The following is a 17,500-nucleotide window of genomic DNA, read 5'->3' on the forward strand; positions in this document are numbered from 1 at the left end:
GTCCTCAGAGGAGACTTTTACTCTCCGGCTGTCAGAGGTTCTGACGGACCAAGAGTTCACATATTTTAAAAAGTAAAAGCACTAAATTACTAAAGTAACTGAAGCTGTTACTGAAGTGCAGCAGACAAAAAACTGTCTGTCTCTCTGAAAAACTGTTGAGTAGAAGCAGGAAGTGGCTGGAGAAATTAGTCAGTACTTGAGTAAATGTACTTGATTACATCCCACTATGTTGTGGAGATCAGAGGTCAGAATCCAGGCTGAAGAGTCCTCAGGAGGAAGCAGAGAGGAAGAGTCATGTCCGAGGTCGAGTTCAGAGACCTGATGTTCATGAAGAACTGAGTGTGTTTCAGTCTTTGTTGTGTCTCTGTGTCCTCTACCTGTCCTCTAGAGGAGTCCTCTAGCTCAGACAGAGACTTACAGAATAACAGATGAGGCTGAACGAGCTGCTGATCTTTGATTTCAGGGTTTTTATGAGAATGTGAGCTGAATTTTCTTTGAGCCAACAAACATGCAGAGGAGGTTTCCTGCAGGCCTCAGCAGGGCCTCTGGTTCATGTTATAGTCCATGTCTGTCCCTCTCTGTGCAGAAACGTCCCTGTTGCTCTTGTATTGAGTCAGCCTGGATGACAGCATCAGTTTAAAGCCTCAGCTGGACGGGTGGAGGGATGGAGGGGTGGAGGATTAGAGGGAGGGATGGAGGGCCACAGGAAGCGGCGGCGGGGCGTTCCCTCCATCTGGAAGCATTTAGAGCTGCTCAGCTGAGGCTGAATTCCTCCTGAAGACGAACGACAAGCCAACTGTGACTCAACACACACACACACACACACACACACACACACACACACACACACACACACACACACACACACACACAGGCAGGCTGACGTCAGCAGCATCACTGACGGATGAAGCTCCACCAATCGGACGCTGCAGCTTCTGCTCTGTGTGCATCGCTCATTCACATTCAACACGTTTGCTCCCAAAGTTCACCTGCAGCTGCTTCAAACTTCACCTGCAGCGTCGACCCACATGTTCGTTCTGTCACCTGTGCAGGAAAGTAACTAAGTACATTTACTTTCCCTCCTTCACGTTTGTCTGACGCTTTGTCTCAACGCGGCCGACAGAACATCAGACTGAATTGAGGAGTTTAGTGAAGACTTTGATGAGGAGCTCGATGAGGAGCTCGATGAAGAGCTCGATGAAGAGCTGTGTCGTCCGGTCAGACTGGTTGCAGGCTGGTGTTTTGGCAGCAGACGCTCTGCAGGGTGGAGCCGCCGTCTGCCGCCCGGCTGCGGTCGCAGCGCTTCAGTCTGATCTGCTGCCAGTCCGCCGTCAGTGGAGGCGGAGTCTGAGTGCGGCGCGGCGCTCCACCGCCGTCGTCCTCGGTTAGAGACGACGCGGCGCAGAGCGTGTGGACGGTTGGACGGTCTCTCATCTTTTCTTCTCTCTTCATTCTCCGTTTCTCTTCACTTTCATCTGTTTCCTTCATGTTATTACTTTTCTTTCTCGGTCTTCTTCTCTCTCTTCATTCCTCTTCTTCCTCTCCTCAGTCTTCTTCAGTGACTCACTGTTGGATCTGAGCCTGTCTAACAGTAAATTTTTAACTCTTACATCTGAAGTGGACTCGTCGTCCCGAGCTCCTCGCTGGTCCCACCCGCCCCGCTCCAGGCCTGGTTTCTGGTTTTACCGGTCTGCCTCGCCACCGTCGGTCCTGATCCAGTGAATGAACTCAGTGACCAACATCACGTCACCGCTCTGCAGCAGGACGGTGACTGTCTGGCACAGCGGCCGTGTTTCTTTGGTTTATGTTTCATGTTTGGTTTAGATTAAAGGAACAGTTCAACAGATACGGCCTGTTAATCAGATGGAGGAGCTGGTAGGTGTGTTTCAGCTTTGGATGGAGCCAGGCTAGCTGTTTCCCCCTGCTTCCAGCCTTTATGCTAAGCTAAGCTAAGCTCCAGCTCTTTTCTAAACACATCAGATTGGATCCATCTCGCTCTTTGAAAGAAAGTAAAAGTATTCTCAAATACTTCACATGGTCCTTTAAATGTATTTGTCAGCGATCATGTCGGTTTTTCTCATAAAGTCCTCGTTTTTTTTCACTCCCGTGCTTCCTCTGTTCAACTCTGTACACGTTTTTTCCAAGACATAAATACAGCACGTTACAGCGCCGAAGAGGAAGCAGCATTGTTGGACTGAAGGTGTTTCCGTTCGAACAGGAAGTGGAACATGTGAAGTAATCGGCCGTCTTGTAATAGAGCGAGCGGAGAACAGTCACACCTCGTATCTGAGGAATGCCTCTTAAACCCAGCAGGACGCGTCTCTGATCCGTCTCTCAGGTGTGTTTTCGGCTGTAATGAGTCTCGCAGGTGCAGGAAACTTCCCAGCTGATGACTGTATTTACCACCGACAGCACCACGTCTCCTGGGCCAAACCTGAGTCAAACACCTGAACCTGCAGGTGTAACCTGAAGCTGTAGGGACTCTTCCTGCTTTCAGCGCTGACACCATCGCACATCATTTATTCATGACGGGACGATTCCCGGCGTAGCTGATTGTCCCCAGCAGGTCACAGTGGAGTAAAAGCCTGGTTCACGTCCATGTGAGCGTGAAGACGCCAAACGCTGCAGCAAACCTTCACAGATACAGAACTTCAAACAACGTCATACAACACGACACACGAGCGTTTACATGACAACTTCTGTTTCATCCATCTTATTTACATTTAATGTCTTTTACTTGTTCATTATACTACAAGACTTGTTGGAGTTTTGTATCAGGCTAACACGCAGTTTAAATCAGGCTAACACGCAGTTTAAATCAGGCTAACACACAGTTTGTATCAGCAGGAAGTGTGTAAATGTCCTGTGACCTTGCCGACATGAGACACTCAGCAAATGTTCAGTGTGCCAACAACTCCAACACACACACACACACACACACACACACACACACACACACATACAGACACAGCGGAGTTATTAGGAGGTTGAAAACAGGTCGTCATGAAGAAAATGAAGACTGCCAACATGATTTCCACAGTCACACAGGATCTGTTAATCTGTAGATCAGGTCGATGGACCCTGTTCGGTCTCTGCGGAGAGCAGATCCTGTGATACAGGACTGTCTGTCATATGAAACAGTCTGGCCACCATGTTGGAAAACGTGTGTGTGTGTGTCCACAAACACTCCAGGTGTGTGTTGCCCTGCAGTGTTGTTGTGAGTGTGGACAGCAGCGCCTCCATGCAGGTGATGCAGGAGGTGAGCTGCTCTGTGTTGTGTGACGCTGATGAACACAGCAGCAGGACTCCACAGTGTTTCTGTTCCGCTGTAGATTTTCACGGTGACCTTTACAAGCTGGACAAAAACAAAAGTGTGTCAAAAGAAAATTGAGCTGAGGCTGATGGGAGTTCAGAACTTCCTGTCAGGAAGTGTTTCCCACATTCCAGAACAGTCTGGACTCTGTGAAACAAACAAAACCAGAATCAGTCATTTTCCAATCAAACACTTTCCTGAAGTGTTCCTGAGTCCAGGTGTTAATCTCTTTATCCAATCACGTCGCTCCATCCTCGCTGTGAACCACTGAGCCTTTCAATCATGATCCTCTCACCTGTCACCAATCAGCCTGTTTACCTGTGGAATGATCCAAACAGGTGTTTTTGAAACGTTCCACATCTTTCCCAGTCTTTAGCTGCTCCTGTCACAACGTGTTTGAAACGTGTTGCTGCATCAGATCCAGAATCAGCAGATATTTACAGGAATGAGCTCAGACAGTAAATCTATTGACTTTGAGCTGATTTCAGGTCAGTTTGTGTCAGAGAGGATGTTTATTGACGGTTCACAGTTTTCTTCCACAACCTTTTGAGACGGCTGAAAAGATCCTTGACGTTGTTGTGACTTGAATAAGCAGCGAGCCACAGGATCCAGGAAATGAGGAAATAAAAACAGAGATCTGAGCAGGAAGTGAAGCAGCAGCAGCAGCCTGTCGTCTCCTCAGCGAGACCGTTCTCCTGTTCAGAGCTGAGTGTCACCCAGCTTCAGAGGAGCCCCACCCAGACTGCCACAGATCACTTTACACACACACACACAGAGGAACACACATGAACACGCACACGCACACGCACGCAGGCACACACAGACAGAGGAACACACACACACACACACAGTACAGCCCTCAGTGCTCTCTGATTCTCCATCTGAAGGTCATTTCTGTAACTCAGTTATAAAACCCGTCTCTGAAATGTTTCCCTCTCTGGACGTAACTCCCATCCTCAGAGTAACAGATTACATTCAGTGATTACATGTGCAGTCGCTGTGGAGGCTCAGCGGGTGGTTCAGGTGGAGCAGGTGGAGCAGGAGGTACAGGAGGTTCAGGTGGAGCAGGAGGTTCAGGTGGTTCAGGTGGAGCAGGAGGTTCAGGTGGAGCAGGTGGAGCAGGTGGTTCAGGTGGAGCAGGTGGAGCAGGAGGTTCAGGTGGAGCAGGAGGTTCAGGTGGAGCAGGTGGAGCAGGAGGAGCAGGTGGTTCAGGAGGTCTTTGTGTGGATGCAGTGAGATGATCAGTGACTGTGACAGTTCAGAGGTCGGCTTGTTGAGATGCTCCGGATGGAGGGTTGTTATCGGCCGGACCTCTGGGTTCACTGGGTTCACTGGGTGAACTGGGTTCACTGGGTGAACTGGTGCTGCACTGGTCAGCCTCTCGTGGTGAAACGCGCAGGGACGACCTTTTCAGTGCTGACGTCTTTCAGGTGCGTCCTGGGAGCAGGGAGGGGCTCTGGCCTCGACGAGTCCTCTCAGTCCAACATGGCGTCTGTTTCACGAACACACTGCTGACGTGTGTAAAACCCTCCGACCACGAAGTGCTGACAGACGCGCTGCGTCACGTGACCTCGCAGGGCAGCAGCGACTAACAGAGACACAGCTTTGTGATGCTGGAACCAGATATTTGGCTCCATTCACTGTTTGAAGTGATCGATCGACTATCAGATCACTGCTGATCCCTAGCTTTGTCTGTCTGCAGGTTATGACTTTGCGGAGGTCCTGCGTTGGTTCGGGGAGCGGGTGGACCGGATCATTCTGCTGTTCGACGCTCACAAGCTGGACATCTCGGACGAGTTCTCCGAGGCCATCAAAGCCTTCAAAGGACAAGACGACAAGATCCGAGTCGTCCTCAACAAGGCCGACCAGGTAGGGCGACGCGGGGCGATGAAGGCTCGCTGTGAACGGCTTCGTCGCCCTCAGAACGCTAAAATAACTTCCCCTTTCTCACCTGTGCTCTCAGGTGGACACGCAGCAGCTGATGCGGGTGTACGGCGCCCTCATGTGGTCACTGGGGAAGGTGATCAACACTCCAGAGGTGGTGAGAGTTTACCTGGGCTCCTTCTGGGCCAAACCCCTGCAGAACACCGAGAACAGGTCAGAGACCAGAAGAGTTAACTGAGTCCATAATCCATAATCCATAATCCATAATCCATCCATCTGTTCGCTCATTTGTTCACTCGTGTCTTCATTAACTCTTTCATGATTTAGGATTTTTGTCTTCCTCCATTCATTCGCTCATTCACTTCCTCCTCAGGCGTCTGTTTGAGGCGGAGTCTCAGGACCTCTTCAGGGACATCCAGAGTCTTCCGAGAAACGCAGCGCTGCGTAAACTCAACGACCTCATCAAGCGAGCGAGGCTGGCGAAGGTGAGACAGGAAATGACATGTTGTGTTTGGAGTCGACGCCGAGACGTCTGGACTAAACTAACTAAACCAAGTCAGGAAATTTGATCACATGTTTGAGTTTCGCCTCTGAGGGTCGAGCACGGAGAGGGGCCCGAGGTGTGTTTAGCCTAGCTTAGCACAAAGACTGGATGTAGAGGGAAAGTGTTAGCCTCGTTCCACGAGAAGAGAAACAATCCCCCTTTCAACAGGAATCCATCAGAGCAGCTCCTCCGCTGCCTTCTTTTACTCCACCTTTCTAGTTTGTTGTCATAGTAACGAAACACTGACCGAGTTTGTCTGATGAACGTTTGTGCTTCAGAGTTTTGTTTTGAAACGCAGGAATCAGCTGAAGCTTCTGCTTTCTGAGAATTAGAAAAGAGAAGCGAGAGCAGATTTAAACTAAACCCCGACCCTGGAGCTGGTTTCAGACCTCCATCAGCTCAGAGGGTGGAGGTGATGACTTCCTCCAGGAAAACATCATCACAGCATCAGGAGTGGTGTTAGTTTTCAACTCTGGACCTCCATCACTCTCTTCACCACTTACTGCACCTCCTCCACTTACTCCACCTCCTCCACTTACTGCACCTCCTCCACTTACTCCTCCACTTACTCCACCTCCTCCACTTACTCCACCTCCTCCACTTACTCCTTCACTTATTCCACCTCCTCCACTTACTCCACCTCCTTCACTTACTGCACCTCCTCTACTTCTACTTCCTTCACTTATTTAAAACATTGCGTCACCTCACTGCTTTTCCTTCACTTCATTCCCTTCTTTCACTTCCTTCACCTCCTTCTCTTCCTTTCCTTTCTCCACCTCCGTCACCTCTTGCACCACCCGTCCATGTTAGGTTTCTCTGTATCATCAGCACCTGCAGCAGACACCTGTCAGAGAAACCCGTCTGACCCTGAGGTGAGGTCATTGATCCCGTTTCCAACGACGACGAGATGAAAACAAACAAAAACAAATAGATTCTAGATTCTCAAAATCATTTCTAGAAACACGAAAACAGGGAAGTTGAATCAGGTAGATGCTGTTGTTTCTGGCCGTGTTTAAGTTCACACACACACACACACTCTCACACGCACACGCACACAAACACACACACTCACACACACAAACACACTCACACACACACAAACACACACACACACACACACACACACACAAAGCTAAGCCTCTGGGGTTCTTATCTCCAATCAAGTGTTTCCCGATTCAACCAGACAAAGAGGAATCTGGCAGCTCACACACACACGCACACACACAACCACGTGAGATTACCCAGCAGTCCCAGTTCTGCCCGCTGACCCTGAGTGACTTCTGCTCCTCTTAACTCTCGATTTCTCGCTTGAATCCTGGAAAGTTTCGATATTCACGAACACTCTGAACGGTTCCTCAGTGTTTGAGGACGTTTGTCGACATCAGCTGAAAAGCTCGACTTTTTCAGGAAGTCAAAGTGTTTACTGCGCTTCCTCTCGTGAAGGCGTCTGTCGTGTTGAGAGTGAAGAGCGTCGGGAGCGTCCGAGGTCGGCCATGATGCCTGACTGATGTGTTGGAGAACAGCAGGAGGATTAATGACTGTTAATCGTCGGTGTCATCAAAGCCGCTGTAACAGGAAGTTTTATATTAACTCACGTGATGTGAGGCGGCTACAGAAGATCAGCGGCTCGCTGAACTTCCTCAGACCTGCAGCTTTGGGCAGTTTTTCAGGTAATGAAGAGCATTTCAGGAGTGATGCAGAGTTAGTTTCCATGTCACATGGAAAACACCCACGTTAATCAAACATACTGTTCCGGGACGCCTGTTGGAGCTGAATCTGGGCTCAGGTGGTCTGAGTCCACTTCCCACCTGATTCTGGTCTGACTCAGTTTGTGCTGTTGAAGCAAAACTGAATTCAGAAGATAAACTGCTGTGAATCCACCAGCTGAGCGACGCTGAACCGATCTTATAAGCAGTGTGTATGTATATTAATGCAAAAGCACTTTGGTAACCATGGCGACCAAAGGATGCACTCACCTGCAGATTTTCCCTGAAACTCCAGAGAGTGAAGGTGGAACACAGGTGACCACAGGGAAGACTCAGTATCGGGCTCAAAGGTTGTTTTACTGTCTCTGAGGAGAAGCTGTGCTGGACTGTCAGGCCCTGGTCAGTCTGGACACAGTGAGTGGGAACCAGACCAGAACTGAAGGCCCACAGTGGACTGGAGGCCTTCAGAGTCCCTCAAACTTCTTCGTCATGTTGGTTTGTGTGAATGTGTGTTTGTCTCTGAACTTCACATTCAAAGATGGCGGTTAGCGTGGTGCCTTCTCCATCCTGTCGTGCCGCGCTCTGATTGGTCGGTTTGCAGCTGGAGGTTGCAGCAGCAGTCAGGCTGTGAGAGTTTGGTCCTGAATCGTTGAGTCCAGCTCGTCTGCTGGACCCTAACAGAGAGGAGCTCTGTTTCTGACAGAGGAGCCCAGAGCCGCTCAGTGTGGAGGGGCCAGTGGACTGTGAGGTCCAGGTCTGGCCTGGTTCGACGGTCCGGTCCTCGTTGCTGGATAACTTTCAGAAAACAGGCGTCCTGACCTCCCGCTCGGCTGGTAGAAGGTATTTTAGTTCTTCCTCCCTCTATGAACTATTGATTAATGACCCTGATGTACTCAGAAATTCAATGACCTCATCCCTCCTTTTATACCCCCTCCCTCCCTTCCTTCCTTCCTTCCTTCCTTCCTTTCACCTCCCATAATGCTGTGGGCCAGCATGAAGGATTGATGACTCTCTGCCCTCCTACATTCCTCCTCCTCCTCCTCTTCATCCAGTCATCTGCAGCAGTGCAGTTCTCCCTCTGACCCGGCGCCGGTCAGCCTGCTGAAGACTTCATCGTTTCATGTGGTCCTCCTCCTCTTCTTCTGTGGGGGAGTTTTACTTGTCGTTCATTGTTGGGTCACAGAGGAGACAGGCAGCAGTGTGATGACGAGGGTCGACCTTTTCTGTGTGTGTCTGCGAGGAAAAGAAACAAACTAATGAAAAGTTTGGAAAAGTACGAGATACTGAGTCATCAAGGCTAAATTTGAACTTTTCGATTGATCAGTTGAGAATGAAAGTGATGCAACGTCGTCTCTCAGCTGCGTAATCGAGGAAACTGCTGCATAAACAGAGTCGATGCTGAATGAAGCTCAGCTGAGGTCTGACCCCCCCGCTGTCAGACCTCAGCTGAGCTTCATTCAGCATGCGTGCGTGTGTGTGTTTGTGTGTGTGTTTGTCTGTGCGCGTGTGTGTGTGTTTGTGCGTGCGTGTGCGTGTGTGCGTGCGTGTGTGTCTGTGCGTGTGTGTGTCTGTGCGTGTGTGTGTCTGTGTGTGTGTGTCTGTGCGTGTGTTTGTGCGTGTGTGTGTGTTTGTGCGTGCGCGTGTGTGTATGTCTGCGCATGAGCATGTGTGTCTGTGCGTGCGTGTGTGTTTCTGTGCGTGTGTGTTTGTGCGTGTGTGTATGTCTGTGCGTGTGAGCATGTGTGTCTGTGTGTGTGCGTGTATGTGTGTGTGCGTGTATGTGTGTGTGTGTTTGTGCGTGCGTGCGTGCGTGTGTGTGTGTGTGTGTGTGTAGCAGCACTGAGGTGGTTTTCCTGTTGGGTTTGGCTTCTGCCATCCAGTGCTGAGTCAGCTAACAGGGCCGCTAGCTGCATGGCTGAGCTAACTAGCTAGTGGCTTCTACTGTCAGCAGTTAGCATTTATTTTAGCAACAAGGAAAGCTTTTTGTCCAGTAGTCACTAACACTTCACTCTGGAGGCATCACAAATATTCAAGAAAGTCGATGCCCCCTGAGTGCAGCGTTTTGCAGGAAATCATAGTGACATCATGCTGGGCTTATAGGTGACGTACAGTGAAAACAAACATTTTTTAAGTTTGACTTTAAAAACTGAAACGATTGTTAAAATCGTTGTTGACGACTTTTTCTGTCCATCGACTCGATTCAGCATCAACAGGATCGTTTCTGTCCTTTAACCATCTTTTCCTAACGTGAATCCAGGATTACTCCTTTTCCTCTGGTCTAAAATGCGTCGTCTCACGCCTCCCGCAGGTGCACGCTTACATCATCAGCTACCTGAAGAAGGAGATGCCGTCTCTGTTTGGGCGAGAGAAGAAGAAAGAGGAGCTGATCATGAGGCTGCCGGAGATCTACACCATCCTGCAGAGAGAGCATCACATCAGCCCCGGAGACTTCCCCAACGTCACCAAGATGCAGGTACGGAGGCCAGCAGGAAGTGACATCAGAGCTGCAGCATCACGCATCATCGTGTTTTTGTTTTGTTTTCAGAATGAGATGATTTTCTCCCATGATTCTTTGGGACAACATGATCATACCAACAGTTCACACAGTCATCTTCCACTGTGTATTTGTACTTGGATAAGTGAATACTAGACTGTGACTGTATTTCTACTCTGTGGTACTACTACATTTACTGAATTAAAAGATCTGAATGCGTCTGCAGACGTCACGTTGGTCCGACTGTCCGAGAACAAACTGATCTTCAGAAGAGAGTAAACACATTTTTTAGTTGTACTGATGTCACAGAGGTTTGTGAGGAGAACTGAACGCTGTCGCTGGTTAAAACACACACACACACACACACACACACACGCACGCACAGTCTTTGCAGCTGCTCTGTCAGGCCTGTAGAGATGCTACACTGCAGGTGTGTGTGTGTGTGTGTGTGTGTGTGTGTTTTTCCCAGCTACACTTGTATTTATTGGATCACTGGCGAGACAGGATGTTTCACATTTTTCAGTTCCCTGGCGAGATGTGAACTCTCAGGACACACGCACACGCACACACACACGTTGTGTAGTATGCGGGTCCTCCTGCAGACTCGTGTGCTGTGTTCTTGTTCAGAGGTCAGAGGTCAGCAGAGGACACTGTGTCCAGCTGCAGATTCTCAGCTCAGCTCCGGCTCATCATGTGTCAGTTAATGGTTCATTAAAGGTCTCAGCCAATCGGCTTTGTGAACAACCTGCAGGTCAACGTTTTGTTCACTGATTTTTAAGTTCAGTTTTGTTTCGTCTTGGTTTGTCTGTGGGTTTTATCGCCCCCTGTCAGTGGCCGACAGGAACTGCAGCAAACAACAGGTTTCTTTCACAATGTGGTGTTTATACAAACAAAGACACGTTTCTCATGTGTTAAATACTGGAATAATTCAACTGATTTGGTTTCTTTTAGCTTGAAGAAGCTTTTTTCCCCCTTAAACAATTCAAATAAGATTCACTCATGTTTCCAAATCAATAATGGTGTTTTTACTCAAACAAACATGTGAGTGATCGACCCGCGGTTTGTGTCTCTTTCCTGCAGGACATGCTGCAGCACTACGACTTCAACAAGTTCCCGTCTCTGAAGATGAAGCTGATCGAGTCAGTGGACAAGATGTTGGCCACAAAGATCGCCGTTCTGATGGCGATGATCCGCGAGGAGGAGTCCAAGCAGCCGCCGGCCATGGTGTCCGGCGGCGCCTTCGAGGGCTCCCAGGACGGACCCTTCGGCCAGGGCTACGGCGAGGGCATCAGCGCCGGGGCCGACGCCGAGGACTGGATCGTGAGCCGCGAGAAGCACCGCTATGACGAGCTCTTCTACACGCTGATGCCCATCAACGGCAAGATCACCGGCGTCAACGCCAAGAAGGAGATGATGAACTCGCGGCTGCCCAACACCGTGCTGGGGAAGATCTGGAAGCTGGCCGACTGCGACCGCGACGGCATGCTGGACGACGAGGAGTTCGCGCTCGCTCAGCACCTCATCAAGATCAAACTGGAGGGCTACGAGCTGCCCACCGAGCTGCCCGACCACCTGGTTCCCCCGTCCCACCGCAAAAACCCCACCGCAGACGCCCTGTACAACCACACCGAGGACTAGAGCGCCGGCAGGGCGCCGAGCTAGCCGCCAAAGAGACTGGCTTAGCTGAGAAGAAGTCCAAATGTAAAAAATCACCACAGGTCAACATTTCTGTTGCTGATGTTCAGTCTAAGAGGAGAACCAATCAGCAAACTGACAGCTGCTGGAGGTCTGAAGTTTAGGATTCACACGTGAGGAGCTCGCCACCATGATGACCTTCAAACATTGCTAACTCAGTCGCTAATCACATGTTTAAAAAAACGGCCAGCAGACTAAATAAGTGACTGAAAGCGCTAAGAAAGTCAAAATATTATGCTTTTATTTTGGTAAGATTTTATATATTCTACATTTCGGTTGCTTTAAAGGCACCAAAGAAGAAAAAAAATATGATGTAGCCTCATAATTTACTAGTTCTACTTTAAGTTGGACACTTTTATTTTGAAAGAGAATAATGTTTTAGAAATATCTCAATAACGAACCAACTTCCTGCCTTAATGTTCTTCAGAAAATGCCTCTGTTTGTCTGAACGCTGCAGTATCTGAGCAACACGCGAGCAGCTTGATAGAAATGGTCACCGACATTATAGTGACTGGATGTAAGTTGCTCGTAGCTCTTCCTCCTGGTTGTTCCTCAGTTTCCAAACTGAAACACCCATAAGGCCGCTGAAGCTGTTTGTATTGGTTTAAGGTTTAAACGGACCAATCAGCACGTCAGTCTTCAGGTTCGTGCCTGTAATTGAACATCATCAAGATAATCTGTTCCTGAACGTCCACACAACCCAAACACAGTCAAAACTACTTAAAGCTTTTATTTTATTTTTTATTGTAACCAGCAGATATTTTCTGATTTTAACTTTAGAAATGACTCAGATGATAATCATTATTTGATTTGCTGCAGGTGGACTGATGGTTTCACTGTGTTTTAGAAACTCTGAATAAAATGATGTGATGCAGATGATTTAACATCAAGACGTCACGACTCAACGAAAAAATCCAGAGAATCCCAACGAGTCTTCACATGTCAAGCTCCAGACTCGTCTTAACATCCGCGTTCTAGATCACTCACTGCCTTCGCCGTGTGCAGAAGCAGGGCCGGGACACGGGGTGGTCAGAGGTCAAAGGTCAGAGTCTTCTCTGTTTGAACAGCACACAGTCAGGAGGAGATGACGGTGGAAGTGAGCGCTCGCTCTGCTGCTGCAGCTCGTCGTTAACTCGTCCTCCGGGACTGACGGCGTCCTGAAACGTGTTGCAGAGGACAGTCAGTCAGTTTCCTCACATTGTAAACTGAGCTGAGGGGAGGAGAGACGGTGACCTCTGACCCCTGCTGACTGCATACTTTCCTCTGTATGGAAACTGTGGAAACAGTTTTATTTGTTTTTTCTTTATGGAGCTAAAAAAACAGCTCCAGTGTTAAAATGAGAAGATTTATTGCTCACATGGTCCAAACCAAGGCAGAAAAATACACTATGTGGCCAGAAGTATGTGGACACGTGGTCTGTGTTCCAGTCCATCTTAAAGGTGGTAGATGGGGTTGAGGTCCGGGTCAGTGCAGTTCTTCATCACCAAACCACTGAAACAGGAGGAGCTGTTGAAACAAAGCTATCGTCTGAAACACCTTTGGATGCTGCAGCATTAAGGTTCTTACCAAAACCAAGACCAGTGGTGTCCACATACTTTTGGCCATAAAGTCTGCATATAAAGTTACACCATAAAAAAATCTTAAAAACACAAAATATGTCAATATAAATTTACCCAAAGCTAAAAATTCACGTCAAAATCTACTGACATCTAACTGATCGTTGGCTAACCTCCGCCACCCTTAGCTAACGATGCTACGCCTGTCAATCTTCGGCCTCAGATCCATCGTCAGAATTCACAGGATTTCTGATAGAGACAAAAGCAGCTTCTTCTTTCCAGCAACCGTCGATTATTGTGCTAATTTTAGCTGTATACTAGCATTAGCTCTGTGTGTCGGTTGAAAGTGCGATCTTGAGCTCTTGGTTCGGTGTCTGGAGTGTAAACGTCCACATATGGAATGAAGAGCAGGAGCTAGCCATGAATGTTAGCCTAAACTCCTGAAAGTAACTTTTTTTTACTGAGGGTAGTTAGCTAGAGAACATGCTAACGTTAGCAGCTTATGTTTGAGCAGATAAACACACTGTTAAATACTGTCCTGACACGTTTAATCTTGTGTTCTTGGTTTTGGCGTAAAAGGTGCAAACAAAGCAAACTAGCAAGTTTGTGAACATTAAGAAATCCAAAGACCACAGATGTGCCACGCCTAGTTACGGTTGCTTAGCTATGATTGTACAATTGCTGTAAGAGGGAGGGGTTTAGCAAACAGTGGGTTGTAACAAACGCAGTAGTGAATCTCGCTCTCGATGTGCCTTTAAATGCTTCTTTTTATAGAAAAGTTTCGTCGACCACAGAGCCAGATATTAGCTGCAGTCTCAGCGTGTGTTCAGCCTGAATCTGAAGCACGTTATCGCCTCGTCTTAATCGTGTAAATTTGACAGCCAGAGTGTTTTTTCTCTTTGTTTCCTGACCCAAACCGACGTTAGCCGTAGCTACGGTAGCTAGCTTCAGTCTGAACACACCTTCATTAGCTAATATTAAAATACTGGCCTCCAAAGACATTCAGCTCAGATTTCAAAGCTTCATTTGCACATTTCCCCGTCAGTGCCTCGTCAAAGCCCTTCAAGATAAACAGAGCTTATTTCTTTTCAGCTCGATACGCCTCCGCCGAGCGGCTCCGCGCCCTCTGTTTCTACGACACGCCTCCGCCGGACATGCTCCGCGCCCTCTGTTTCTATGACAGGACTCAAACCGTCCTTGAGGACTCGGCAGCTGGGCGCCGTCCGTTTCGTGCCTTTAACGTGCAAAGAAAGACAGAAGTCTGAAGAGCGAAGCTCATCGCGTCGGCCGGAAACTGTTCCGGTCAAACTCTTTCATCGTTCCGTAAGAGGACGTCTGTAACATCTTTGTCCCGTCTGGTCTTGATTTAACGTCTGTAAAATCCAGCATCATGCAGAATAAAGATAAACTTGGTCTAAGGAGCCCGGACAGAGCAGGAAAAGTCCGTTTGAATGTTTTCTGGGTGTGAAGATGCTTCCCGCAGTCCGATCGCGTTCAATGAAAATCTCAAATTAAATCTTCATTTATCTGAATGTACAAGTTTTTATTTTTGTGATCTTGATGTATTTTGTATTCTCGTCGTTTGAACGTGTTCGTGATCGACTTTCTGTTACTCAGTTCTGATGATCTCATCCTGTTATCAGAGGTGGAGACTAATAAAGTTTATCCCACACATGTACGAGAGGTAAATTTGTGTTTGTATATCAGGAGACTTTCTGCTTTTCCTCTTTACAATCCAACAGAAGGAAATTATTCTTTTTTCTTCCACTACATTTATCTAACAGTGAGTTTACTGCTTCTTTCTTCCTTTGAGATTTTACATGTAAAATGTACAATAATCGTATTAAAAAGGATGTTTTGCTGTTTAACACATGTTACAGACAGAATCGAGGGTTTGGGGAAAGCTGTCTGCATTGTTGGCTTGTTCACTGAATTGGCCCAAAGTTAATTTAATAAAAATTTTTAAGTGCAGTTTTCCAAACTGCAAAAGCTGTGACATCTTAAACATTTCCGGCGGGAGTCAGGGCATGGTTAGCCTAGCTTAGCATAAAGACTGGAAGCAGAGGGAAACAGCTAGCCTAACACTTTTTAGCTCATTTTTTAAATGTGCTCAGAAACAAAACAGAACCCAATTTGAAGTTACATGCTGGAACTATTTCTTGACAAAGGACTGTATCCATCCGCCCAGTGAGCAGAGCACGGCTTTTTAAAATAAAAGTACCACACCGAAAATACTTCACTACAAGTAAAAGTCATGCATTCAAAATCTTACTTAAATAAAAGTATTGCCAGCAAAAGGTACTTAAAGTATCAGAAGTGTAAGAAGAAGTTTTAGAAAATGGAAATAGTCAGTAGTTGAGTAAATGTACTCACACATAAAGGTGAAAGAGAAAAGATGTGAGTGAGACGCTCAGCTGGACATTATGAGTAAAACCAAGTGGCCGTTTGAGGAACTGCAGTTTCTGGCTTCATTTTTCAGGTCCGGATGTTGCCGTTTGCTCAGGATGGAGATTTAAAAACTGTGAAGGTTTTAAAGGGCTGGCTCAGCCAAATGACCCCCCGCCCCCCCGTTAAACACTGAACACACAGAAACACCGGGACTATTTCTTTTTCTTTGCAGAAAGTAGTTCCAGTGAAAACTCCGGTCTCCAGTGGTGGTTGCATAACTTCCTGTTCCTCTGCAGAGCTGCAGTCAGATTGTGTTGGCAGGATGAAGGATGGACGTGTGTCATTAATCATAATCCTGACAGGAAACACAAACACACACACACACACACACTGAACTGCTTTTATTGTATCTTGAACTGTTTCCTCTTTCCTTTCTTCTCCAGCCTTGTTTTTTTTTTTCCATAATTCAGTTTCATATGTATGCCTCAGCAGGGAGCGCATGTTTTATTAATGCGGTGTGTTTTTAATGCCCGATCGGCCTTTGAAGAAGGTTTTTCTTTCGGCTCTTGAGATTAAAGGGACGTCGGAGTGAATGGAGACCACTGCAGTGCTTTTACACAAACCATTGAACAAATCAGTAAACTAAGTTAAAACATTATCACACAGTCAAACTGTGATCATGCAGCTCTGTGGGTTTGTTCTGGGGAAGAAAACCTCCTTTTTGGTGCATTTAAGGAAACTCAGACATCTAGAAATAAGAGTCAGCTTCATATTATTGTCTCCTTTCACTGCCAAACAAATGTTGAGCTGAAGTTTAGCTGATATTTGATTTCAAAGTGAGCTCAGCTGAGAAATACACCCAGCTTTAACAGATGATTTAACATGAAATCCAGTTTACTATTATTTTACTTTAGTTAATTCAGGTCCCAGTGATTCTATAATCAACAATGAATTGATAAAAGTGAAAATGTGCCGGCTCATGGTGAAGTATGTCGGGTCTGATGTGGTCTTCGTTCTGATCACACTGATGAAACTAACCGATGAAGACTGCTGCGGAGCTGAAGCTGGTTTTAGAATCTGTTGATCTGCTGCATCGAGTGAACAAATCGTTGACTTTAATTACAGTAATGACACACTGAGGCAATAAGCTGCTGCTTCTGGTTGATCATAAAGCTTTCATCCAGCTGACTGTGAAGTGTGTGTGTGTGTGTGCGTGTGTGAACTTTGAAGCCATTGGATTTACAGCATGAGCAGCTCTGCTCACCTGACAGCAGGTGTGGGAGTCAGAGTTCACACTGACAGACTGAACACACACACACACACACAGAACCAGGACCCGTCAGATCCGAGGTGGTTTTTATTCCAGCCTGTCTTTAGACTCTCTCTCTGTCTGAGATTCTACAGCTGAAGACGAGGGTGGAAGGTAAGAAGAAGAAGCGTCTCGGTGTGTTTATGTTCGGGGTCATTGTATCTGGAAGTGCCAGCAGCTTCTTCTTCTGCGTCTTTTGTTCTGTCTAAGTGTGTACGGAGCCGGAGTTCAGGGATCTGGGAGGGTTTTCCTGTTCTGACATGTTTGTAACTCTGCAGGATTTATCATGTTCAGCTTATTTTAGTCCTCTGGGGCAGGACCACTCACAGGACTCACAGGGCTCATTTTCTGCAATAATATTGAATATTTCCTCTTCATAAAGTCAAAAATAATAATGTGCTGGTCTTCAACCAGTTTTTCACAGAAAACAACTGGAGTGAGGGTCAATAAAGAAGTCAGAGATCACTGCAGGGTCAACAAAAACAGCACCTTATTCTAGACTATTCATAAAACTTTCATTAAAACTTTAATTCATTTTTAGACTAAATAACAGACACAATCGACTTGAATGTCCTGCAGTAAAAAGAACAATGTGTCCCTCTAAAATGTTA

General features: G+C 47.2%; 1 protein-coding gene across 1 annotated transcript in view; it reads left to right on the forward strand.

Annotated features, from left to right (window-relative positions):
* Positions 1-14,866, forward strand: part of ehd4 (EH-domain containing 4) — a 23,424-nt gene extending 8,558 nt beyond the window's left edge. The window contains exons 4-8 of the mRNA XM_041953572.1: positions 5,016-5,182; positions 5,277-5,410; positions 5,571-5,682; positions 9,756-9,920; positions 11,022-14,866. Of these exons, the coding sequence (XP_041809506.1) occupies positions 5,016-5,182; positions 5,277-5,410; positions 5,571-5,682; positions 9,756-9,920; positions 11,022-11,579 (1,136 nt within the window). The 3' untranslated portion in view covers positions 11,580-14,866. The remainder of the gene's footprint in view (positions 1-5,015; positions 5,183-5,276; positions 5,411-5,570; positions 5,683-9,755; positions 9,921-11,021) is intronic.
* The last annotated feature ends 2,634 nt before the right edge of the window (positions 14,867-17,500 follow it).

The sequence above is a fragment of the Chelmon rostratus genome, chromosome 15, assembly GCF_017976325.1.
Source record: "Chelmon rostratus isolate fCheRos1 chromosome 15, fCheRos1.pri, whole genome shotgun sequence".
NCBI lineage: Eukaryota > Metazoa > Chordata > Actinopteri > Chaetodontiformes > Chaetodontidae > Chelmon > Chelmon rostratus.